Source organism: Myotis nattereri (assembly GCF_964212035.1).
Source record: "Myotis nattereri genome assembly, chromosome: 15".
Classification (NCBI taxonomy): Eukaryota; Metazoa; Chordata; class Mammalia; order Chiroptera; family Vespertilionidae; genus Myotis; species Myotis nattereri.
Genome location: NC_138090.1, coordinates 12,664,217 through 12,690,850, shown reverse-complemented (window position 1 = coordinate 12,690,850; position 26,634 = coordinate 12,664,217). Strand labels below are relative to the sequence as shown.

Genomic DNA, 26,634 nt, shown 5'->3' with positions numbered 1-26,634 from the left:
TTGTTCCATGGGTGCTGGGTAGGGGCCAGGGAAATCATGAGAGGGTGTGCCTCAACCTTGACCCCAGAGACAGCACCCGGGGGAATTGCATGGATCGTTACTACAGGATTACTGTCAAATTGTGATTCCACCCCTGTCTACATCCCAGGGTAGGTTGGGCTTGGGGATTTGTGCTCATTTCCACCTTATTTCAGGCAATTATTAACCTGAAGTGGCTGTAGGGACTTAGTGAGAAAGGAATCCTGAAGGCACTGCCTGCTGGTCTCCTGGTTTCCAGGGTCCTCTCCTTCCCTCTTCCTTATGGAGGCTGCCACCCATCCCCACAGGGCAGCCGTCCTCTTCCTGAAAGTGATTCTTTTCAGAAAGCAAAGGGCTTTAAATTCCTCCTTGCTTGTTTGTTCATGGTCCTCACAACTTGGCCCCTGCTGTCCCTCAAACCTCCTCTGACCACTCCCTACCCTTCACCTAACTCCCCACCCCATCAAACTCCTTTAGTGCCTCCAGCCTGCCATGCCTTCTCTGCCTCCCCAGATGACACCCGCTGTTCTGCTTAAAACGTTCTTCCTTGCCCACACCACACCAAACATTCCTGGGGGGTGGGTGAGTGGTGTGCCTCTGTGCCCCTCTCAGCTCCCCCATCTCCTCTATCTATAGGATGGCCATATTGTCTAGTAAGTACTTGTCTACTGTTCCTCTCCCCTCTTGGGCTGTGACCTCCCCAAGAACAGGGCCCTGGTCTTATTCATCTTTGGTCTTTGTACCTGCAGCCGGGAGCAGCTAGCTAGCTTTGTGGTTGGAAACAGGTCCTCAAAGTGTTGCATGAGATGATGGGTGAAATGGGTAAATCATCATCATCATCATCATCATCATCATAACGAAAGGTATTATTCAGACAGGATTTTTTGTGAGTGTGGTTCTGTATATTCAAAATCTCATTTAATTCTAATAGAATCCTTTGACGGAGACCCATTTATCCCCATTGCACAGATGAATACGCGGAGGACTTGCGAAGTAAAAAGCGGGTCTCACAACTAGTTAAGTGGTTAAAATCCAAACCGGCCTGAGTCCAAAGCCCGAGTCCCCGCCAATCGCCGCACGTAGAAAATCACCGAATGGCGGAGAGCGGGGCTGGTGCAGGGAGGGAAGACTTGACCAACCAGTCCCGGTCCAGGTCCCGGCTGCGGTGGCATTTGCTCCAGCAAACCCGCGACGCGTGCGCAGTGCAGTGGCGGCGCCCCCTGCGGGCGGCGCGCAGGCGGCGGCGGCGGGCCCTTAGTGCGCCTGCGTGCTGGCGGCGGAGGTGGCGGTACTCTGCAGGGCACCGGCTCTTCGCGCGCCGCCGCGGCCATGGCGCATCCGGGGAAGCTGCTCAAGGAGCAGAAGTATGACCGGCAGCTGAGGTTAGCCGGGGCTCACCGCGTCGGGCGGGCGGGCCAGTGAACCCTCTGCGTCCGTGCCGGGCCTAAGCGAGCGAGCGAGCGGCGCGGCCGGGCCTCTCAGGCCTCCCGCCGGGCCCGCCCCTGCAGGGCTCGGGAGCCGGCGCTCGGGCCTCCAGCCTGGGGCCGGGGGTGCTCCTGCAGGGCCGACCTCCTGCCCGCGGGGCGCGCCCGCCCTCCGAGCAGTGTGTTGTTGGAGGTGCGCGGTCCCCACGGCGCAGCCTTTGTCACCGGGGCGGCCGTCGGCCCCGCCTCGTTGCGCTCAGGCTCCGAGTTTTGCAGAATGGGGGGGATCGCGACTCCCCATCCCCGCGCCGACGCGGTCCGGAGGGTTAGGTATTGTTCTAAGCCAGCGCTGTCCAGTAGAAATACAAGGCTAGTCTCCTGTGAGCCGGGTGTGTCAGTATGCATTTTCTGGTAGCCACGTGAAAAAGAAACGGGTAAAGTCAACTTTAATAATACAGTTTAACCCAATATATTCAAAATATTATCATTTCAATAGGTAACCAGTATTTACATTTTCTTATATATTGACCTCGAAATCCGGCGTCTTACACTACATAGCACATCTCCATTCTGACAGGCCTCATGCCTAGTGCTCAGTAGCCACATGTGGCGAATGGCCACCTTCATGGACACTGCAGGTCTGGGCCATCAGGCAGGCCCTTGGTTATTTCCTCTCCTTTGCTTTTTCTCTTTACCCTCCCCCTTCCTTATTTATTGAGCATCTTCGGTGTGTTAAGGCAATGAAAGGACCAAACGCTTGGCTCCCCTTCTTTCTGGAGCCTGCAAGCCAGAAGTTACAGGAGGTCCCTAAGGTCATTTGCACCTACAACTGATGCTGTCTTCGGGGCTTTAGGCACTCAGTTAATTTTGAGAGCAGCCTTGACGGCAGACAACTCTCTGCTTTATTGATGGGGAAACTGAGTCTTGGAGAAGTTAGATGACTAGCTCTGTGTTTGAGCCAGGGTGTAAACTCAGGCCCTTCTCACCTTTTCAAAGCTGGTACTCAGTCACATCACTCTGGGGAAAGAAGCAAGGTGGCAGAGCCCTTGTAACCAGCTCATGTTCTCTTGCAAATTCTTGGAGTTGCTTGTGTTTTGAATGCAGGTATAGCCATCCCTGACAGAGCTGAGATGATATTTTTGGTTACTAAGTAACTGGAACAGAAGAGTTTTTGCTGAGTTCAGTCCATGGAAGGATCAAACTTTACCTTTCATAATAAGAACTAGTTATTACGTTGAAATGTCGGAGGGGAGCAGTTAGAACAAAGATGTACAGCCAGCCAGCACTCAACAAGGCCCTGCTTTTCTTAGGCCAACCAGAGTAGAGAGGATTGATTTCTTGTTTGGGCCCTTTCTTGAAACATGTTATCTAGAGATGCACCAGTGATCGCTTAGGCTCACTCTCCAACTACCCAAGCATCCATCAACCAAGTATGTCAGGTGTCTTCTGTGTGCCCTACTTTCATAGGAAAACCTGATGTTTCCAGTCCTTCTGGTTCTCCCAGGTTTTTCCTCTATTCACTTGATAACTGTCCAGTGATCACTAACCCTGGACAGGACATTGTGCCAGGCATTGGGACTACAGTGATAGATACAGGGAGTGATCTGGGCCCTTATGGAGCTTAGAGTGGAATGGAACGATGGATAGTCAGCAAATAAAAAACCAAATAATGCAGTTGTAGTTGTGACACATGCTGCAGGACATACTGGCTACAGGATAAGATAATCTGCTTTAGATCAAATGACAAAGAAGGCACATTAAAGTCTATCCGTCCTCCAGGCTATGGAATTTTTCTAATGGTTTGGGCTCTCCTTATACTTCTTAGAGTGACAAGATAAACTAGTGAGTTTTCTGGGTGAAAATCAGGTTGGCTCAGATGCCATGATACATGTGTGATCATGTACCTTGTCCTCTTAAGGATATGCCTGTGTGAATCATATTTTAACATATATTTCTAATCTTTAGTACATCTTTGTTAATGCTTAATTTGTTAATTTATTAATGATGCTATTAGAATGTTCATTGGGTACTATATTTTAAAGTACTCCTATAGAAGTCAGTGTGAGGCTTTTCAGATGATAATAATTCAGTTTTCTTGATAAAGCTTTTCTCACTCTTACAGATGTCACAAGTCTTATATCAAGTGTCAAGATCTCAATTATACTGGAACCATGTAACTTAAGGAGAAATGAAATAGAGAACAGAATCAATTTTAAGTCTAAGGCACTTCTTTTTTTTTTTTTAAATATATTTTTATTTATTTTTTACAGAGGGGAAGTGAGAGGGATAGAGAGTTAGAAACATCGTTGAGAGAGAAACATCGATCAGCTGCCTCCCATTGGGGATGTGCCCGAAAGCAAGGTACATGCCTTGACTAGAATCGAACCTGGGACCCTTCAGTCTGCAGGCCGACGCACTATCCACTGAGCCAAACCAGTTAGGGCCTAAGGCACTTCTTTAATGTTAATGAGTATTTTTAAAGACTTTGCGTTCTGTAAATTATCTGGCTTGAAGTGAGTAATGGACAGGAAGCTGAAAGACCAAGTGTCTAGTTTTTTGGGGTTTTTAAAAATATATTTTATTGATTTTTCACAGAGAGGAAGGGAGAGGGATAGAGAGTTGGAAACATTGATGAGAGAGAAACATTGATCAGCTGCCTCCTGCACACCCCCTACTGGGGATGTGCTCCCAACGTACATGCCCTTAGTTGGAATCGAACCTGGGACCTTTCAGTCCACAGGCCGATGCTCTATCCACTGAGCCAAGCCGGTTAGGGCCCAAGTGTCTAGTTTTGATTTGACCCCCTCCCCTCCCATCTAACCATGCACGGCATCAATCTTAGTCTTATGTTACACAGCTATATAATCCCCATAACACCTCCTGCTGTTCCTGTTTTACATATTTGCCATGGTTATCACATCCGTTATTCTATGCAGGAACACTTTAAAGATCATTCAAATAAGAAAGTTGTATTTTTTTAAAAAGGTATTTTTACTAATTTCAGAGAGGAAGAGAGAGAAATATCAGTGATGAGAATCATTGATCTGCTGCCTCCTGCATCCCCCCCCCCACCCCCCCCACTGGGGATTGAGCCTGCAACCAGGGCATGTGCCCTTGACTGGAATCGAACCTGGGACTCCTTTAAGTCAAACCAGCTAGGGTAAGAAAGTTGTATTTTTATGAAATGCTTTTAAATGTTGAATTTGTATCTTGTTTTGTAGGTTGTGGGGTGATCATGGGCAAGAGGCTTTAGAATCTGCTCATGTTTGCCTAATAAATGCAACAGCCACAGGAACTGAAATTCTTAAAAACTTGATACTTCCAGGTAATGTAGTTTTGTGGTTGTAAATTTACTTCTTTAAGGTTTTAACTAGAAATATATATTCTTGACTGATTCTCTTTGTCTCCCAGGTATTGGTTCATTTACAATTATTGATGGAAATCAGGTCAGCGGAGAAGATGCTGGAAATAAGTATGCTTTATTCTTTTCAAATATTTGCATGTTAGGGAAGGCAGTGTATTGTCACAGGAGAGTGAGGCCTAAGTCCCAGCTTCACCTCAATCAGGGTGACTTGACTCAGTGGACAATAATCCCTGTTTTGGATTATGGCGAGGATGAAGGGAATTAATATAGCTCAAATGCAAGCACAGTGTGTGGCCAATAGGCCTTTAATAAAATATATCCATCATTACTATCTTCATTGCTGTTATTAATGCAAAGGAGTAGTCATTATTTTTTTAATTGTGGAGTCTGGACATTTCCTAAGTCCTTGCATGGATTCCTGGATGTTAGTATATAATTAACAATAATTGTATATTTGAATTATAAGAATAATAAAATCTACCTTTTACTTGCGGTGTCTTCTAAGCTTAGTCCAGGTATATATCTCTCTCCACTACACTGTCTCGATAAAAATGCTGTTGTAAAGATGGCCTTTATGTCATTCTTCAAAGCTAATCATATTTAGATGTTCAGAGCATTTCAGACTCGCCTTTTCAGGGAATTGGAGTCTGGGATCTTTCATATTTGTCAGTATACAGCAGCAAGAATAAATACAAGGAAAATCAGAATTTGGCTCATATTGAACTTTGATACAAACACAACCCTTTTATTGGTGTCTGTAAAGAAAAGGTCCTATTACCTTTGTTTACTTGGTTGCTTAGAGCAGGATATAATAAGAATAAGGCTTCTTTTTCTTTCTTTTCTTTTTTAAAAATATATTTTATTGATTTTTTAACAGAGAGGAAGGGAGAGGGATAGAGAGTTAGAAACATCGATGAGAGAGAAACATGGATTAGCTGCTTCCTGTACACCCCCCACTGGGGATGTGCCCGCAACCGAGGTACATACCCTTGACCGGAATCAAACCTGGGATACTTCAGTCCGCAGGCCGATGTTCTATCCACTGAGCCAAACCGGTTAGGGCTAAGGCTTCTTTTTCTTACGGAGCCACTGAGCTTGTGCTATAACATAGCACCCTGACTGACTGGTTAGAAGCCTCAGATCTGGGCCCTGGGATATGACAAGGGTATGTGGGGGAAGAAGCCTGAATAGATCTGTAATAGTTTCCTGCAAAAGCAAACAGTTGAATACAGCATTTCCCACGTGTGGCCTGTGGAGCATGGCTCTGGGGAATGTTAATAACTGCTAAATGGGCAAAGGGATTCCATGGGCAAATGAAATTAAACATTTCTTTAATATAAGACTTCAATATCATGTGTGTTGTGTATGTTATGAATTTCCAAGAGGGAAATATAACCTATGGTGATTCCTAAACTTTTTAAAGCCAGAGAACTCTCTTTTCTCTCAGAGCATCTCATGAAATTCTTATTTTGTGCTGCACACTTTGGGGAACATTGATTTATTAGCTTGTCTTTGATTACAAGTTTCATCCAGTTTTCTTCCTCCAGGAAGGCTGTTACAAACTATAATCAAAATATAGTTTGTTTTACAATATGAATGAAATGTACCTGGTATTAAAATAACCTTCCCTTTATATAATCAAAGAAGCCCTTAATTTTATTTTTTTGGGTCTTTTTCAGTTTTTTCCTTCAAAGAAGCAGTATTGGCAAGGTAAACAATTAATTTGTTACAGAATATAGTTGAGTTTAAGCATTTAATAATACTACTGTATTTTGGTTTCTTGAACAAGTTTTTGACTTTAAAAGAGCTTATATTTCTCTGAGAAAGAAGTTAAATTAGCTCATTTTTTGATCTTGTAAATTTTATAAGCTTTGTAGTTTAAGAATGTAGAAGTAGTATATCTTTTTTATACTGTATCCTGTATTAATGCTAAATCTTGATTGATGTTAATGTCCAGAGGAAAGAGTATTTTTAACTAAGAGCCAGAATATCTTTTCTTTTTGTATTTCATATTAAAAATCTTACAAAGCCATATTAATCAACTTAGTACAATATTCTAAGTGGAAATGACTTTTTTTAATGATTGAACTCTTGTACAGTATTGTAAATTGATCTAGAATATTCCTGCCTGGTGCTCAGGGTTTTCTGGTCATTTGCATAATCAGAAAACTAGGATGCAAATATTCACTTAAGAACTCTGAATAATGAGTTCTTTCTAAGGAATATTGTGGTTGAGTCTCAGTTTAAACACTATGAAAAGCAGAGTTGTCATCTGTGCATGAAATTTGGTGTAATTTTATATTTTGTTTGCTTTATCTGTTAATTGAAGGGTTACATTTTAACCAAATTTTTTCTAATTCAAGTCAAATGCTTTCTTTTCAAAAAGAACCGAGCTCAAGCTACCATGGAATTCTTACAAGAATTAAATAATGATGTCTCTGGGAGTTTTGTGGAAGAGGTATATATGTATATACATTATTATTTCTGTGCAGAAATTTTATTTTTTAATAATTCAAAACACTAGGAATTTAGAAATTTGAATTTTTGTATGCTATTTAGTTGAGAGTTGAAGTTAACATTGGAGTCTAGCATGTTGCCTTATTTATTTTAAATAGCTTAACTGTTTCTGCCATGTTTAATATGCTTGTGAACTTGTTGGATTTTTTCCCCCTTGTCCTATTTAGAGTCCAGAAAACCTTCTAGACAATGATCCTTCATTTTTCTGTAGGTTTACCATTGTGGTTGCAACTCAACTTCCTGAAAGGTAAATTTTTATGTTAATTTATTTTTAATTGAATGTCTTAATTAGATTTGCGTAGTTTTGTTTTTTTTGTAGAGTATGGTTTTTAAAAATCCCTAAACTCTATGGAAACCTTTAATTGGAAGCACTTACGAATCTCTAGCATCAAAAAGATAGGAAAGAAAGATACTGGATGTGAAACTTCAAAGGATATATATTTAGAGCAGTTAAATTGAACATTGGTTATTTTAAGTGGGAAAAAGAACTAGTTAGAAGTAATTATAGGGAGTACTTTGAGGTATATGCAGGGATCATACATTTTACAAATGTTTTCCTCTTTTTTTATGGAAATATTTAGGAATTGTCTTTTAGTAACATTTTCCCTAACACAAAAGTTGAGTCTTTCATAGCCCTCTAGTCCAGTGGTTCTCAACCTTCTGGCCCTTTAAATACAGTTCCTCATGTTGTGACCCAACCATAAAATTATTTTCGTTGCTACTTCATAACTGTAATGTTGCTACTGTTATGAATCGTAATGTAAATATCTGATATGCAGGATGGTCTTAGGCGACCCCTGTGAGAGGGTCGTTTGACCGCCAAAGGGGTCGCGACCCACAGGTTGAGAACCGCTGCTCTAGTCCAAAAGATATGCTTTCTTTGAAACTGCAACCTTGTAGAAATGCTTGTTTTTCAGTATATTCTTGACCTGCTGATAATGCAATAGGTATATTTTTGCATTTATAACTTAGTAACAAAAGTACTTTGTTTTAAGGTGTTTTGTTATATATCCATTTGCTTATATTCTTACTTATTGTGCCTTCCTTTACAGTACATTACTACGTTTAGCAGATGTCCTCTGGAATTCCCAAATCCCTCTTTTGATCTGTAGGACATATGGACTAGTTGGTTATATGAGGATCATTATAAAAGAACATCCAGGTAAAGTTGTTGCATGTATGGGGCTTGCTTGTCATTGCTTTAGCTATGATTTTAGAACTTGTCAACTTTAAATTACAAAGTAAATTTGTAGCAGCACAACCAGTTTATAGGTTCAAAGTGTCAATCAGTGACTGATGTAGGCTTTAATCTCCTATTTCCTTTACTTACATTATAGGAAGATAGAAAACAAGAGATAAGTAGGTACAACTTCTTCATCTTATTAGGAGGCCTAGTTGCTGTGCAAGTATCTAGCCTTTTTTTTGCCTCTTAACATTCATAGGGCATGCATGTATGGCTACTTACAGGCGAGAGCCAAGGTGACACTGACACCTAGAAGTCACACCACCTTTTCCCACCAATCTTTTATTCCATTCTCATACAGGCCTTGTACTCATCCAGTTCAGGTACAATTCCACAAAACAAGGCATTTACCTAACTACTGTTCCAAAGAAAAAGTGTTATCAGAAACCAAAGTTGCCGAAACCGATTTGGCTCAGTGGATAGAGCGTCGGCCTGCGGACTGAAAGGTCCCAGGTTCGATTCCGGTCAAGGGCATGTGCCTGGGTTGCGGGCACATCCCCAGTGGGAGATGTGCAGGAGGCAGCTGATCGATGTTTCTCTCTCATCGATGTTTCTAACTCTCTATCTCTCTCCCTTTCTCTCTGTAAAAAATCAATAAAATATATTAAAAAAAAAAAAAAAAAGAAACCAAAGTCATTCATATGCAGGCTTGCACCAGCTCAAGACTGATGTTAGTCCTTTACATACACAATTTTAATCTTAAATGACGGTAACATTTTTATTCAGTATTTACACATTGCTCTGAGCCATTGGCATTGGTATCAGCACGGAGTAGTAGTTAGTATCTGCTTAACAGTGAGAGAGTGACTTGAGAGGATAAGCTTTTGGCAGCTGATGTTGGGCCATTTAAGAGTTGTAAGTGGGAGAGTGACAGTAACAACTTCAAGTGGGTCACTGAAGCTGAGTAGAGAATGAATGGATTTGAAGAGGCAAAGATTGGAGGCAAGAGTTGCTGTTAGGAGATTTCCAGTGGTTTATATGAGAGAGAGGGAGAGAGAGCCACTAAGAGCAGATGTTATAAGGATAGAGAAGTGGGAATAGATGATAATGAAGGTTAACATTGCTAGCTTTGTGCCTGTCTTTATATGAATTATTTCATTTAATCTTTCTAATATCTTATAAGATAGATACTATTTTATCTGCTTTTTACAGATGAGGATGCTGAGGCACAGAGAGATAAGTTGCTTGTCTAAGGTCACACAGCTAGCAAGTAACAGAACTGAGCCTAGCTTTAAAGACTCACTGGGATGACACGCTTTTCTGAACTCCCCTATGTGGAGAGCTGTGTACAGAGTGACATCAGGATGTGAGGAGTGACTGATGTTGGGCCAAGGAAGCAAGAAGGTCAGGGATGACCATCAGGTTTCTAGGGAAGAGGTTCAGGTAGATGGTGATGATGTTTGTTGAAGACGACAGGAGGAGTAAGGTTAGGTTGTTAGGTAATATCTGAACACAATTTTACCAGTTTTGATCTTTTTCAGTTGTAATAACATTTTGTTCTGTTTAAAGAGAATCTTGGTTTTTACTTTCATTACAACTGTAGTCACTTACGATTTGTGCTTTTAGTAAAATGTATATGTCAATGTCAATTTACCTGAATAATGAACAAAAAAACGTTTTAAAACTATAGACCCTATGCCCATTTAAAAATAGATTTCCCAAATTCTTGTAATGTAAGGTATTGCTAGCAGTATTACTAAAGAAGTAAGTTTATCTTTTGGTATTATTTATTTCACAGTGATAGAATCTCATCCAGATAATGCATTAGAGGATCTACGACTGGATAAACCCTTTCCTGAACTGAGAGAACATTTTCAGTCTTATGATTTGCATCATATGGACAAAAGGGTTGGTATGACCATTTATTTATTTATTTATTAATTAAAAGTATGTTTCGCCTGGCTGGCGTGGCTCAGTGGCTGAGCATTGACCTATGATCTAGGACAGTGATGGCGAACCTTTTGAGCTTGGCGTGTCCGCATTTTGAAAAACCCTAACTTAACTCTGGTGCCATGTCACATATAGAAATGTTTTGATATTTGCAACGATAGTAAAGCAAAGATTTATATTTTTGATATTTATTTTATATATTTAAATGCCATTTAACAAAGAAAAATCAACCAAAAAGATGAGTTCGCGTGTCACCTCTGACACACGTGTCATAGGTTCGCCATCACTGATCTAGGAGGTCACGGTTTGATTCCTGGTCAGGACATTTGCCTGGGTTGCGGGCTTGATCCCCAGTGTGGGGCATGCAGGAGGCAGCCAATCAGCGATTCTCTCTCATCACTGATGTTTCTATCTCTCTCTCCCTCTTCCTTCCTCTGGAAAAAAAAAAACAGTAAACATTGATTTCAGAGAGAGCAAGGGAGAGGGTGAGAGAGATAGAATCACAGATCGGCTGCCTCCTACACGATCCCTATTAGGGACTGAGCCCACAACCTGGGCATGTGCCCTGACTGGGAATTAAACCGTGACCACCCGGTTCATATGTCTGCGCTTAACTACTGAGCTACACCGACCGGGCTGACCTTCCATTTATAGATAGGCTTAAAACATTTTTGAATACATTTTTGAATACACCAATGTGAGAAAATACTATAAACCTCCATGGTCCTGTCATCCAGATTACATAGTAACAACATTGTACTTAATTTGTTTTAAATAAATCTTTTTTCTCCAAAATTTAAAAAACTTTTTATTGAAGAAAAGTACATTAACTGAACATATCTATGTAATTAACACCTAGATCAAGAAATTGGACATTAATATATTCCTCTTCATAGCCCTTTCCTAAACAAATAGATGCGCTTTTTAAAATAGTTTGAATTTGGGGTGGGTGGGTGTTGAAATTGGCTCCACCTGAAGCTTATTTTTAGTGTTTGCGAATTACCAAGGCAGCTGCATATTTTGGTATGAAAATAATAATATTTATAACACACCATATAACTTAAGGAGTATATGTATTTTTTTCTACCTACTTATTAATTAAAATGCAGGTGTTGGGTTCATCAGAAAACCCAGAGACAATCTTCCTGTAGTCTAGGATTGGTATCTGAAATGAAGATATTTAAGCTTTATTTTTGGGTGGCAGTCTCTGAAACTGTCTTTTTTTTTTTTTTTTTTTTTTTTAACATATTTTATTGATTTTTTACAGAGAGGAAGGGAGAGAGATAGAGAGTTAGAAACATCGATGAGAGAGAAACATCGATCAGCTGCCTCCTGCACATCCCCTACTGGGGATGTGCCCGCAACCCAGGTACATGCCCTTGACCGGAATCGAACCTGGGACCTTTCAGTCCGCAGGCCGACGCTCTATCCACTGAGCCAAACCGGTTTTGGCTGAAACTGTCTTTTGATGGTGAAATGAAGACAATCATAGTACATACCTGCCATATTAGGATGAAATTGGTCACTGCTTCTAAAAAAGTTTTGTGAAGCAATTTTTATTAACCCAGTTCATTTTCTTTCATTCATTATTTCATGTATACTGGGGAATGATCATAAATATTGTTGAGTTTATTGAAAATGATAGTGAGGAATAAATATTAACTTATTAATGTTAACTGATATTTTTTCTCTCTCAATTTTAGGACCATAGCCACACTCCATGGATTGTGATCATAGCTAAATATTTAGCACAGTGGTATAGTGAAGTATGTCCTTTTTTAAAAAAAGAAATTCCTTATGTGACTGTATTTTCAATTTATTATAAAGAATTTCATTAGAGCGGGTGGGAGATTAATTTTCTTTCCTTGCTTGGCTTAGGGTAGGTGGGTGCTTTTCAGTTTAGATCTAGCAGTTCCTGTTTTAATACTGATATTTTTACTTACTAAATGAAATTTGAATGAATGTCATTCTGAAACTGGCAGTGGGGAATGAATGTAGAGAAATGACCCACAGTTTCTGTTTCTATCAGGTTAGCCTCTGATTTCACTGGGGTGTGTATTTACTGATGAAATCTCATGTGGATGGGAGAATAGGGAAACTGGACTCTCAATTTCTATATTTTGAGTTTTTATAACTAAAGTTTTTAATTTTTTTAACTGATTTAGACAAATGGACGAATACCTAAAACGTATAAAGAAAAAGAAGAGTTCAGAGATTTGATTAGACAAGGTAATATGGAATGTGACTAAATGTTACATAAGGTTTGAAAAGCAAATTGCTTGAAGCTAATGTTTATTGGATTTCTGTCAACACCTTTGTCAAATGATGCCATCATTAGTTCATATTTTATTTTGCTTCGGGGGAGATTAGGGAGCCATGCCTTGTACAGTTTTAGGAATGACTGGTGATAAACCATATTTATTCTTTTTTTTTCTAATATATATTTTATTGATTTTTTACAGAGAGGAAGGGAGAGAGATAGAGAGTTAGAAACATCGATGAGAGAGAAACATCGATCAGCTGCCTCCTGCACACTCCCCACTGGGGATGTACCCGCAACCCAGGTACATGCCCTCGACCGGAATCGAACCTGGGACCCTTCAGTCCGCAGGCCGACGCTGTATCCACCGAGCCAAACCGGTTTTGGCCATATTTATTCTTAAGTTTCAAAATATCTGATCCTCCCTTCAGAACCTGACAAAGTTATTTCCATAATGTTGGGGAGAGAGAAAGAGAAAGAAGAAAAAGCTTGTTTGTTAACCAAATTCTATTTTAATAGGAATTTTAAAGAATGAAAATGGGGCTCCGGAAGATGAAGAGAATTTTGAGGAAGCTATTAAAAATGTGAACACAGCACTAAATACAACTCAGGTATTAAAAGAGTTGCTGAGGGATTCATTTAGAAAGGTGTTTTCTGAAGTCCTTATGATAAAATAGTTGATTTTAGATTTAAGCTAATATTTCCTAAATTGTATATAGTTGGTTAGAAATTAGTATCTATAATACAGATTGACTCTTGTTTTAATAATATTCTATATTGTCCTAGTTAAATGGACATGAGTGCTTCAGTATATAATAGTGATATGATTTATATAAATCAATTATTTGAAGTACATGATTTGTGAATAGTAATCGTTTGGGTGTAGGAATTATATACTGAAGGTGATACTTTGCTGGTCCAAAACAGTGTTGCCTGAAAAGTTAAATTTTACGCTGCATTAGATTTTTTTTTTTTACGTTGAGATTTTTTTCACTTTTATTTTATTATTTTATTTTATTATATTTTAATCCTTACCCGAGGATATTTTTCCATTGATATTTCGAGAAAGTGGAAGAGAGAGGGAAAGACAGAATTTTTGTTTTGTTTTTGTTAATCCTCACCCGAGAATATTTTTCTATTGATTTTTAGGGAGAGTGGAAGAGAGAGGGAAAGACAGAGAGAAACATTGATGGGAGAGAAACACATCGATTGGTTGCCTCCTGCATATGCCCTGACCAGGGCCAGAGCTGGGGAGGAACCTGCAGTCTAATTACATGCCCTAGACAGGAATTGAACCTGGGACCATTTGGTCTGCAGGCTGACACTCTATCCACTGAGCCAAACTGGCTAGAGCTGCATTTGCTTTTGACAGTAATTTTTAGGATATAAAGGAGATGTTTTTAAATGACATTGACATCTTAAAAATTACTTGGAGGATAACTCATTTTAGGTGCCCTTTTGTTGTTGAAGCCTGGCAAGTGAGGTTTTGAGGGAACTTTGGAGTAACACAACTGGGAGTTTAAGTTGGAATTTTCTTATAATTTAAAACAGCAACAAATGCTGCCTTTTAAGTTAGAAAAGCACTTAAGCTGTCATAAAATTTTTTGAGACAAAGAAGTAGTGTTTCTGAGTGAGTAAAAGTGTGTGCTTTGTGAATCAGTTTTTGGGGATGATAAAAATGTTCTGTGTCTTAATTGGGGTGATGGTTAAAAATATATGTATAGTTATCAAAATGCATTGGATTGTACATTAAAGAGTTGTTCATTTCACTTAATGTAAAATTTACACCAATTTAAAAACACACCAAGGTTCTCATGACTGGGGGATTATGAACTAAGCAAAGAGCTAAATGCACCAGGTACTATGAACAAAATTAGAGCAGAACAGAGCTAGAGCATGACGGGGAGGACAGAGGTCTGGGTCCAGAGGGGGCCAAGGAGACTCAGAGATGTGTTTAAGCAGAGCCTGCGTGAAGTGACATGGGGAGATCTGGCAGAAGAGCTTTTAGGCTGCGGAACCACATGTGCAAACCAAGGCCCGGAAGTGGGACGAAGCTCAGCATTTGTTCAAGCAGTTGGACTGCCAGGATGACTGGAGTGAAGTGAACAAGGGGGGAGTAGTGAGAGGGGTTTGAGTTTGGAAAGGCAGAAAGGGCCAGATCATAATATCCTTGCAGGCCATTGAAGTGTTTTGAGCAGGGAGTGGAGTGATCAGATTCATATCTAAAAAATTATCTGGCTCTTGTGAGAAGAGATTGTAGAGGACTGGGAGTGAAAGCAGAGAAACCAGCCAGAGGTTACCAGTAAGACATTTTTTTCCGCAGTAGAATCAAAGCCTATAATTTCTAAAGTCTTTATTAATGTATGATGCTCTTGCTAGCGTTAAAAGTCCTTTTTCTAGTTTTGGTTGGAGGGTTGTCTCTTTCAATAGTTGCTAGAGTGAAATGGGCTGCAAATTTTTTTTTTTTTGAAGTATTTTTTTTTCTTTTTTTTTTTCTTTTTTATTGATTTTTTACAGAGAGGAAGGGAGAGAGATAGAGAGCCAGAAACATCGATGAGAGAGAATCATCGATCAGCTGCCTCCCGCACATCTCCCACTGGGGATATGCCCGCAACCCAGGTACATGCCCTTGACCGGACTCGAACCCGGGACCTCTCAGTCCGCAGGCCGACGCTCTATCCACTGAGCCAAACCGGTTTCAGCGGGCTGCAAATTTTTGACAAGAAGAAAACATGAGGGACTACAACTCCAGCTTGACATTAATGTCTATAATCTTTGTTATATTTTAAAATGTAAATATATTAAAAGATTTACTTGGCTCCTTCTTTATTCCATTTATGATGGAAAAGAACAGGCCAGTCTCCAATGCTAGCAACAATGGGCAGGATGTGACTTTCTTCCATTCTCTTTTTCGCCATCAAACCTCCATCTGGTACTCATTCTAAATAAAAGTGTAAGAAAATCAGAAGTATGTATTTGATTACAGTTTAAGAATTCAAAGAACTTATTCAGTGAAAATAAAGGTGGGCAGATTCTTAGTATAAGTAAATGTTTCATGTTTCTTTGGTAGATCCCAAGCAGCATTGAAGATATATTTAATGATGATCGCTGCATAAATATCACCAAACAGGTAACAACAACAAAAAGTAAAAATAGTGCCACCTTAAGCATTGGGTCAGATTCAAATGCCACATAATAATTTTTTATTTTACTTTTTTAGACTCCATCATTTTGGATTTTAGCTCGCGCCTTAAAGGAATTTGTGGCTAAAGAGGGTCAAGGAAATTTACCTGTCCGAGGCACAATTCCTGACATGATTGCAGATTCGGGCAAATATATAAAATTGCAAAATGTGTAAGTCACTGTTTTCAAACTATGTAACAGAAAAATTTGTTTGTTTATATTAGAGATGAGAATATTTTACTAGCCTATCAGAAATAAAATGGAAAGCTGTTATAATCTAATTGCTTTAAAAATAAGCTGAAGAACTTAGAGGGCAGATTTTTTAAAAAAAATTGAGTAGAAAGTGCAGAGTTCTCATACCCCCCCCCCCCCCGAGACAAATATTTTTCTTATGTATTTCATAATAAAATGTAACATTTGAGCACTTAATTCTGTGCTATGAGCTGTCCTATGTATTAACTAATTTGTATTAACTAATTTAATATTCACAACATTAGAGAGAGATACCGTTTTGTCCCAGTTTTATAGATGAGGAAACTGGGGCCTAGAAAAGGTAATTCAGGGTCAGACAGCTGGTAAACAGCAGAACTAGGATTTGAACCCATGAAATCCATCTCCATACTTTTAACTAGGGCCCTATACTATTTTTTATTTGTAACTTAAAACCTGGAAGTCTTGAGTTTGGATGAATTTTTTATTAGTAATGTTTCATAATTTAAAGAGTTCGTGTCTATAGATAGACAACTGCTATCCAGGTATCACTAGCCTGAACCCAGGTAGACTGACAAAAGGATAGTTCTCAATGGATATTACCCTTATGTAGTTTGGACTTGGTGCAGATGAAGCCCGGGCCACTGGCTTGGTTTCCTCAAGGGCCAAATAATGTCACACAGAAAAGATCTCTGTTCCTTAACAGATTGCACTCTTCATCTCAGTCGTTGTTTACAAATCTTTGTTGTCTTAGCCTAAAAGTTCAACTACTTAAAACTTGGAAAAAGTCAGTTGAGGATAGAAAGAAGTATGACTTCACATTGGAGGGAGTTAGTTTAACACTTATCTTCAGAGGGTGAAAATGTAAATAGACTTTAAAATTTTACATTGCAGGTGGACAGTTTTGAAGTATTTAACTTTCCTTGGACTTGACTTCAAGGAGAAAAATCATGTTCTTTAGTAACATGTGTTGCAGATTTTGTCAGAGAAGCATGGATCATGGATTATGGAGGGCAGTTTTTAAGTTGGGTGCTGTTAGTTACAGAGAGAACCTGGGATTATTGGATTCCAAGTGTCCGTCACCAACCCTGGGAAGATCCCCAACCACTAACAGGTGCTGCTGGCAGCATTTTCACATTTCATATGTCCCAGACCAGTCTTTTTTTTTTTTTTAATATATTTTATTGATTTTTTACAGAGAGAAAGGGAGAGAGATAGTTAGAAACATCGATGAGAGAGAAACATCGATCAGCTGCCTCCTGCACATCTCCTACTGGGGATGTGCCCGCAACCCAGGTACATGCCCTTGACCAGAATCGAACCTGGGACCTTTCAGTCCGCAGTCCGATGCTCTATCCATTGAGCCAAACCGGTTTCGACCAGACCACTCTTTTTTCATGAAAAGGAAAACAATGTTTTGTTTGCTTCCTGGTGATATTTACAATTTGCTGATTTTTTTTTTAAAAAATATATTTTATTGATTTTTTACAGAGAGGAAGGGAGAGAGATAGAGAGTTAGAAACATCGATGAGAGAGAAACATCGATCAGCAGCCTCCTGCACATCTCCCACCGGGGATATGCCTGCAACCCAGGTACATGCCCTTGACCGGAATCGAACCTGGGACCCTTCAGTCCGCAGGCCAATGCTCTATCCACTGAGCCAAACCGGTTTCGGCTACAATTTGCTGATTTTAAAATTTGTTAATAATAGCTTTTTTTTCTTTTTCCCAGTTACCGTGAAAAAGCAAAGAAAGATGCTGCCGCTGTGGGTAATCATGTTGCCAAATTGCTGCAGTCTGTAGGCCGGGTAAGCTGCTGGGCACACTGCCTTTGATGGACAGCACAGCCCCATGTAAACCTGATCCCATAACTTCAGCCAGAAAAGGTTTAGAGATGGAGGGCATGGCACTGGCCCTGTGCTTCTTAGGAGGGATCTCTCACTTGCCTGCCTCGTGAGAAAGACTTTTAAGGAAAAAATGTGTTTTTCCAGTGCTCTCCCAGCATTTGGAGAAACCTTCCCATCCCACAGTGACCATCTTTGTGCTGTACCCTCTGCTAACCTTCTCTTTTATTCTGGAGCAAAATCTGCATTGTCTCTTTACAGGCACCAGAGTCCATTTCAGAGAAAGAATTAAAATTATTCTGTAAGTCCCCTTGAATTAATTTCCTTATTTTGTTTCATAAAAATGTGCCATAAAGAGTGTTCCCAGGAATTTGAAATAGTTGAAATTAAAAATTTCTCATAATCTCCTAAATATTATTGGGTAAGGTTTTTTATTGTTATAATGTAATAATAAGTGGAGGTTATTTTAAGACTGGATCAGAGCTAGAACATATCTATCTATGGTAATGCGAAAAAGACATGAAGGTCAGTTATTTGAAATTGTCATTAATACCGAATTATTTTCAGCTTATTGATTTTAAGTAATTTGGGAAAGTTTTATCTGAAGGCTTTAAGTATGAAGTCGAGTCATATGTACATGGAGAGTACTGGTTTAACTACTCAGTTTGGTCTGTGTTTAGTGACTGTAATAGAATTAAGAATTTTACCATCTAGTTTCAGATGGTTAGGCTCCAGGTGTTTTTGATAACTCCTCAGTAGACCTGAAGCATTTCTTTTTTTTTAATGTTAAATTAATGAACTTTATTTTTTTAAAGTAGGTTTACAGTTGTGAGTACGAGAAACAGTTTATTCTTGTATTATTACTTATTATTGTATTATTTTCCATATGAATAACTGTAAACCTACTTTTTAAAAAAATATATTTTTTTATTGGTTTCAGAGAGGAAGGGAGAAAGAAAGAGAGAGAGAGAGAGAGAGAGAGAGAGAGAGAGAGAAACATCAACTATGAGAGAGAATCACTGATTGGCTGCCTCCTGCATGCCCCCCACTGGGGATTGAGTCCACAACCCAAGCATGTGCCCTTGACTGGAATCGAACCCGGGACCCTTCAGGCCGCAGGCCAATGATCTATCCACTGGGCCATACTGGCTAGGGCTGAACTTTATTTTTAAGAGCAATTTTAAGGTCATAGCAATGTTGAGTGCTAAGTACAGAGATATCCTGTGTACCCCCAGACCCAACACATTCACACCATTCCCCATTATGAACACCTCCCCCCAGCGTGGCACATTGGTTACAGTCAATGAACTGACATGGACACATCATCACCAAAGTCCACACTTTACATTAGGGCTCACAAACAGGTGTTGTACCTTCTGTGGGTTTTGACAAACGTGTAATGACATGCACCCACCATTATAGTGTCATATAGAATAGTTTCACCATCCTAAAATTTCCTGTTCTCAGCCTATTCATTGCTTCCTTTCCCCCTAACCCATGGAAGCCACTAATATTTTTATTGTCTCTACACCATTTTGCCTTTTCCAGTGCAGTTTGAAATGATACCCCTTCCACTCTTGCCTCTATCCAACCCATCTTCCAACGAGCAGTCAGAAAGATCTCTTAAATAGGCAATTAGACCATACCATTTTCTGCCAGACCTACAATGAAAGCGGATCACCTTCCTTCAGCCTACAAGGCCTTGCATGATCTGGCCTCTGCCTGCTTGCCTAGCCATCTCATGCCACTGTTCTCTGAAGCATTTCTTTTTAATTTAAGACCTAGTTTAAGAATAATCCAATCTTGTTTACATGCTTTCTGAAGATAAAGTCTACATTTTGCATGCTCCTCAATCCTAAAATACATTTATCAAACTTCTCCATTTCATCACTCTTTCACAGTGTTTGTTTAGGGTTAGTTTTAATGTTTTGTTCCATTATTAATCTTGCACCTTGTTTTGGCATATAGTGTTTGTTCTACTAAATCATATGATACCAAATTAAAAGCTGGATGTTGCATATTTGAGGGTTTATTCTGTTCCCTCTGTTTTGGGATATGTTTGAAAATTTCCATAATATAATTTTTTTGTTTTGTTAAAACCTTACATGTACCAAAAGCACAATATATATATATAACACTTTCCTTTCGGACTACTTATCTATAATAATGATAACTACTGTTCATTGAGCCCTGTCAGGCATTGTGCTAGGTACTTTTAATCCACAACTTTCAAAGGTAAATATTATTATCCCCTTTGTGAGGCTCAGAGCGGTGCCATCATGTACTTACTCAGTGCTGAACTGGTTGTAGTCCCAAGGACATGAATTTAGGATGACTCATGTTCTAGTGCCTTCCCTGCTAACCATTAGAGTCGAACAGGAGACATTTCTTCACGTTACCATGTCTGTGAAGGGTATACACACAATTTCCTGTTCTTAAAGAGATCTGTGATTTGGAATATTCACGTGTCTCAGTTAGTTACCTTTATAATGTCTTTCCTGTGTTCAGGTAGCAATTCTGCATTTCTTCGAGTGGTAAGATGTCGATCCTTAGCTGAAGAATATGGCTTGGATACAGTTAATAGGGATGAAATTAGTAAGTATAATAATCTTTTGCTGCTAGGTTATTTTATTTTTTTCCATCCTTCCTTTAAAAATTGAATTTATGGGAGTGACACTGGTTAACAAAATTTACAGGTTTCAGTTACACAGTTCTACCGTACATCATTTGTGTCTTCACCCCAAGTCAAGTCTCTGTCCCTCCCCATTTATCACCCCTATATCCTCATTCACCTCCCCTCGCTCTCCCTCTCCCTGGCAATCACCACATTGTTGTCTGTGTTCATGAGTTCTTTCTCTTTTTTTTCTTCTTTTCTTTTTTGCTCAATTCCCTCACCCGCCCCCCACACACACACACACATACACACACAGCTGTCAGCCTGCTCTCTATGAGTCTGTCTCTATTTTGCTTGTTAGTTCATTAGATTCCACCTATCGTGAAATCATACGGTACTTGTCTTTCTCTCACTGGCTTATTTCACTTAGTATAATGCTCTTCAGGTCCATCCATGCTGTCGCAAAGAGTAAAGTTTCCTTCTTTTTTTACAGCTGAGTAGTATTCCATTGTATAAATGTACCACAGCTTTAATTTTAACTTTAAAGAGATTAATATTTTATGTATAATAATATTGAGTATATGGTGATAATATAAATAATGGAAATATTTATACTCTAAATTTAATTCTATCAACCTATCCAAGTAGTCATAATTTCACAATGTAAAACTTAATACATAAATAAATTGTATTTAGGTAGGTTACTAAGTTGTGTGATAAATAGAGCTAAAGTCAGCATGTTACTACTTTAGTAGAGATTATGGTGACTGGTTAATAGACACCTGGGTTTTATTAATGTATCTCCCTTTATTTTACTATTATTTATCACTTTCTATTTTATTGTCACAAAATATTAAAATTTTGTGGTAAAATTGCCTTGAGACCTAAAATCTGAGTATATAGTAAGGTCCATCCTTCATTGTTTTTATGTCATGAATTACTCAAATTATATTGAATTCTTTCCCTTTCAGTTTCCAGCATGGACAGTCCAGATAATGAAATAGTATTATACTTAATGTTACGGGCTGTGGATAGATTTCATAAACAACATGGTAGATACCCAGGTAAGAATAGCAATCGAATTATCAAATATAATAAAATCTTAAGTAGACACTTGACTTAAATCTTAAAGTGTTCTTGGGTGTTTACAATTGGTCCTTGATTTTTACATTGCAAACAGTTTACATCACATCTTAATGAGGAACTACCATTTGTTTTGTAAGTGTAACTATTTGCAAATAGTGTTTGATTCTAAACCATTACAAGGGAATGTTGGTTGAATACATATAGAAGAAAACATTTTTCTGTCATTTTTCACAGTTTACCTCTAAGAGTCACACTGAGTTTAATTTAGTGGAAATGGAAAGTCACAAGAAGTATGCCAGTGACTCCTGAACTCAGAGCTCTGAAGATGTAGAGATTTCTTTGCTTAATATCTAATTTTTGTTATCTGTAAATATAATGATTAGGGAATTGGCATAATTTCAAAGATTTTCAGTTGCCCAGAAAATTTTCATTAAGGTAAGTTTAATTATGCAGGATTATTGCATAGCAGTGCATTCTAGGTATATCATAAAACCTGTTGCCTCAATTGATGTCATATGTCTACTGAGTTATAGTAGTAATGAGCTAGCTTATCAGAAGAAAAGAATAAACACTATATGTATTGCTTTATTTGTATTATTTGATTAGAATATTTTTATTATCTATTGAATAACAAACTATCTCAAAACTTAGTAGTTTAAAACAATAAATTATTATATGACGACTTTGTGAATTGGCTGGGCTCAGTTAGGCATATCTCGGTGAGGAGCAAGGATCTTGCATGATGCCTGGAACTGGAGTCATTCCGAAGGGTTGACTGAATTGGACATCCGAGAAGTCATTTTTGCTCAGATGTTGGCACGTTAGTCGGGATCACTGGAACTGCTGGGGCTTGTCAGGCATCTGTCACCACAGAGCTAGCGAGGGTTTTCTTTTAGCACGGCAGTTCTAGGGCAGACTTCTTACATAGTGTCTGGCTTTCCCAGAATTAACATTCCAAAAGACCCAGATGGAAGGCACAAGGCTTTTTATGACTTAGTCTTAGAAATCACAGCATCGCTTATGTTGTGTTCTATTTGCTTCCCAGGGCCAGCTTAGATTGAGTAGAAGGGGGCTACATGAGGGCACAAAGGGGGGTGTACATTGGGGAGCCACCTTGGGAGAGTAGCAACCACATAGAGCATAGGCTTTGAACCTAGGCTCAGATCCAAGCTCTGTCACTCTCTCTTGACCTTGGATGAGTCACTATTTCCCTCTACGTCTCAGGTCTCATATTTATGAAATGGCAATAACAGTATCCACTCTATTAGACTGATAGGGTTAAATATATGATGTATGAAATCACTTTACACACTGCCTCGCACCTTGTAAGTACTCAATAAAGGGTAGGTATTGCTATTATGAGGAAGAGTAGTGGTGATCATTTTTAAACCATAGTAGTTAAAAAATACTGATTTTTTTTTTTAATACGTGGAGGTTATGGCAATTATATTTTAACTTCCAGCAGTAATAACAATTAGTAGCTTACCTTTGGAGATATTATAGTTTAATTATTAACAACTGTCTGGGCTTGTATCCGTTTTGCTATTTATGAGCTAAGTAACTCAGGCAGATAACTTAATGTGTCTCAGTTTTTTCATCTATAAAATGGGAATAATAATACCTACTCAATAAGGTGATTGTGAGGATTAAACAGTATACATATGGTACTTATAGCAGTAACCAGCATTTGTTAATGCTCAGTGTTACCTGTTGTTATAGTTTTATGTCCTCTGTGTCATTTAATCTCTTGGAAATGAATAATAAACACCATAATTTTTATAAAGGGTATAAATAGGACATCACTTTCTCATTCATTCAATTCTTCTATCAAAGTATTGAGCACCAACTGTGTGCCAGACACTCTTCCAGGTACTGGATATGGAGCAGTGAACAAAGCAGGCTTATCAAACTCAAATTTTAATAGTTTTTGATGGTTTCTTTGATTATTACAGGTTTGTGATATTTGCAAATATTGGTCTCATACATTGTTATTTTTGTTCTTCATTTTCACACCTTACTTTTTTGACTAGAAACTGGAGTAAATAAAAGAGGTAGCCATTCATTTTGAATCACATATTTATTTCAATGAAAATTAATTTGTGTGTCTATTTTTAGGGGTATCTAACTATCAAGTTGAAGAAGATATAGGAAAGTTGAAGTCTTGTCTCACAGGCTTCCTTCAGGAATATGGACTATCTGTAATGGTGAAAGATGATTATGTCCACGAATTGTGAGTATTTCTTAGACCATATTAACACATTGTTTGCGGGTAGTTTTTATCGGGCCATTTTTGCTAATTTTTTGCGCAAATGGCAACATTCAGTAAAATTACGATAACTTTAGTTTACGTATTTATACGTTACCTGCATTCTACCGCTAGTCTATAAAAAACGTATTAATACGTGTCCCGCGCTGTACTACACTGGTAGAACGTATAAATACGTAAAACGTGTAAACATGTTTCCCGCATACAATGTGTTAAGAAATAATACTTGTGCCTGTCCTAAGCTAGTCGAAGTTCATGTCTCCTTTCTTCCCTATAGTTGCCGATATGGAGCTGCTGAGCCACACACCATTGCTGCGTTCTTAGGGGGTGAGTTCCAAAGATGAGAAGACAGGCATCTGTTGTTATATAGTACAGTTATGAAGTTGTGTTTTTTTTTAATGTTTTTATTGATTTCAGAGAGGGAGAGCTAGAAACATCAATGATGAAAGAGAATCATTGATTGGCTGCCTCCAAACCCCCATACTCCCCCCCACACACACACACTGGGGATGGAGCCCGCAACCTGGGCACATGCCCTTGACTAGAATCAAACCTGGGACTTTTCAGTCCACAGGCCAAAGCTCTATCCACTGAGCAACACTGGCCCGGACAGTTTCGTTTTCTTAACTGTTTTACCGAGGGAGGTCAGGGAAGCAGGATGTTGAATATTAGCTGGCACAACGCTTTTATATTCCTTCACTTTGTCCAGGTCTCTGTTTTCAGTTTCTTCCCTGTGAGGCCCTCCTCTTGCGCTCACACCTGCTTCCTGCTGTTTCTCCTTCGCACTAAGGCCATCTGAGAGGCTGCTTCACTCATTTGCAAATGGTCTCTCCCTCACTGCTGGAAGGGAAGGGCCGCGGGCACTGATTTTGTCTTCAGTTCCTACCATATTCCTGGTGCCCAGAACAGCGTCTGGTACAGAGTCGAGTCTCACATTGCACTGAATTAACGAGTGTTTGTGAAAGATCAAGCTTCAGGTTATAAAAGATGAAGAATTTCTTTCTTAGTAATTTTTTTGTTTGTTCTTCTGTTTTTTTTGTTTGTTTTTAATATTTTATTGATTTTTTACAGAGGAAGGGAGAGAGATAGAAACATCGATCAGCTGCCTCCTGCACATCTCCTACTGGGGATGTGCCCGCAACCCAGGTACATGCCCTTGACCGGAATCGAACCCGGGACCTTTCAGTCCGCAGGCTGATGCTCTATCCACTGAGCAAAACTGGTTTCGGCTCTTCTGTTGTTTTGTTGTGTTTTGTTTTGTTCTTCTGTTGTCATGTAACTGCATGAGTAGTTACAGCAGTATTTAATAGAGATTCTTTCCAGATGACAAATGTATTTAGAACAAATACACCTTTATTCCCTTTTTATTGTAAAAGTAAAGCAGAAGGGAGTCCTTAGAGAATCTTTTGTGCCTATATGTATCCTTTAAAATGCAATCAACTATACTACTATTTTGATTTTTTTTACTTAATATATCTTGCTAATGTTTCTAAACCACCATAATTAAAAATACTTCATTCTTTAAAACTGTGGCATAATATCCCAAGGTATGAATGTATAAAACAAAACTTTTTAACATAGTTATTAAAAATTATGGTCCTTTATTTTGATATGACACAGTAAATTATGTCTGTTTTGGATTACTTTTAAACACCTTTGCTTTTGGAAGAAGGAAAGGTTTTCTTTACAGAATTGATATTTTTATGTAATTCTTGAAACTTACCTTTTTCAAAGATTTGTTTTCCTTTTTCCTTGCAGGAGCTGCTGCTCAAGAAGTTATAAAAATAATCACCAAACAATTTGTAATTTTTAATAATACTTACATTTATAGTGGCATGTCACAAACTTCAGCAACTTTTCAGTTGTAGAATAAGTATCCTATGTAGTGTGTTAATAATTGAGACTATAATTGCCTTTGGGTTGTGCTCTAATCTGTAAAATTCTGCTAAGGGAAAACTTAAATTGTTTGCTTAATAAACATTTTCTCATTTGTAATAATGTGGTCATGTTTGGGGGGTTGTGGGGGGCGGGGATACTGTGTGAAGGAAGCAGTCATGTTTCCCAGAGAATAAGAGTTACCCATTTATAATTGATTCGTGATTTTCAGCTTGCTGTTTCAAAGTTACTTACAGAAGTCGTGTTTCATTAGAAATAGCTTTAAGTACTTCTTTTCTTACAGTCTTAAATAATGAATTTAATACATGTGCAGATTTTAGCTCTGGACATCTTAGGACCATCCCTATTAAAATTAATATAAAAGCAAATATTTCAGACGTATTAGTTTTATCAGAAAACAAGGACAGAATGCACCTCGGAGGGAAGGTTGGGAGGAATTAGGGCCCGACTTCCTACACCCTGCCGGCGCCCCACGTGCCGGCGCCCCACGTGCCGGCGCCCCACGTGCCGGCGCCCCACGTGCCGGCGCCCCACGTGCCGGCGCCCCACGTGCCGGCGCCCCACGTGCCGGCGCCCCACGTGCCGGCGCCCCACGTGCCGGCGCCCCACGTGCCGGCGCCCCACGTGCCGGCGCCCCACGTGCCGGCGCCCCACGTGCCGGCGCCCCACGTGCCGGCGCCCCACGTGCCGGCGCCCCACGTGCCGGCGCCCCACGTGCCGGCGCCCCACGTGCCGGCGCCCCACGTGCCGGCGCCCCACGTGCCGGCGCCCCACGTGCCGGCGCCCGTGGCCCCTCCCGGCCATACTCCGCGATGGGTG

General features: G+C 39.4%; 1 protein-coding gene across 2 annotated transcripts; it reads left to right on the top strand.

Moving 5' to 3' along the window:
- Positions 1-1,272: 1,272 nt before the first annotated feature.
- NAE1 (NEDD8 activating enzyme E1 subunit 1) lies at positions 1,273-25,917 on the top strand. 2 transcript variants are annotated; one of them, XR_013996893.1, is made up of 20 exons: positions 1,273-1,400; positions 4,664-4,767; positions 4,854-4,914; positions 6,486-6,516; positions 7,193-7,264; positions 7,491-7,570; positions 8,376-8,485; positions 10,305-10,414; positions 12,160-12,222; positions 12,622-12,685; positions 13,236-13,327; positions 15,787-15,846; positions 15,937-16,070; positions 17,842-17,917; positions 18,215-18,254; positions 20,462-20,548; positions 21,539-21,631; positions 23,769-23,883; positions 24,197-24,513; positions 25,134-25,917. XR_013996893.1 is itself a non-coding variant. In XM_081107951.1 (20 exons), the coding sequence occupies exons 1-20, from the start codon at positions 1,348-1,350 to the stop codon at positions 25,785-25,787; spliced, it is 1,605 nt and encodes a 534-aa protein (XP_080964077.1). In that variant the 5' UTR covers positions 1,273-1,347; the 3' UTR covers positions 25,788-25,917. The 2 variants fall into 2 exon arrangements, 1 of the variants encoding a protein (XP_080964077.1); XM_081107951.1 differs by having other exon boundaries at positions 24,197-24,246; positions 25,678-25,917.
- The last annotated feature ends 717 nt before the right edge of the window (positions 25,918-26,634 follow it).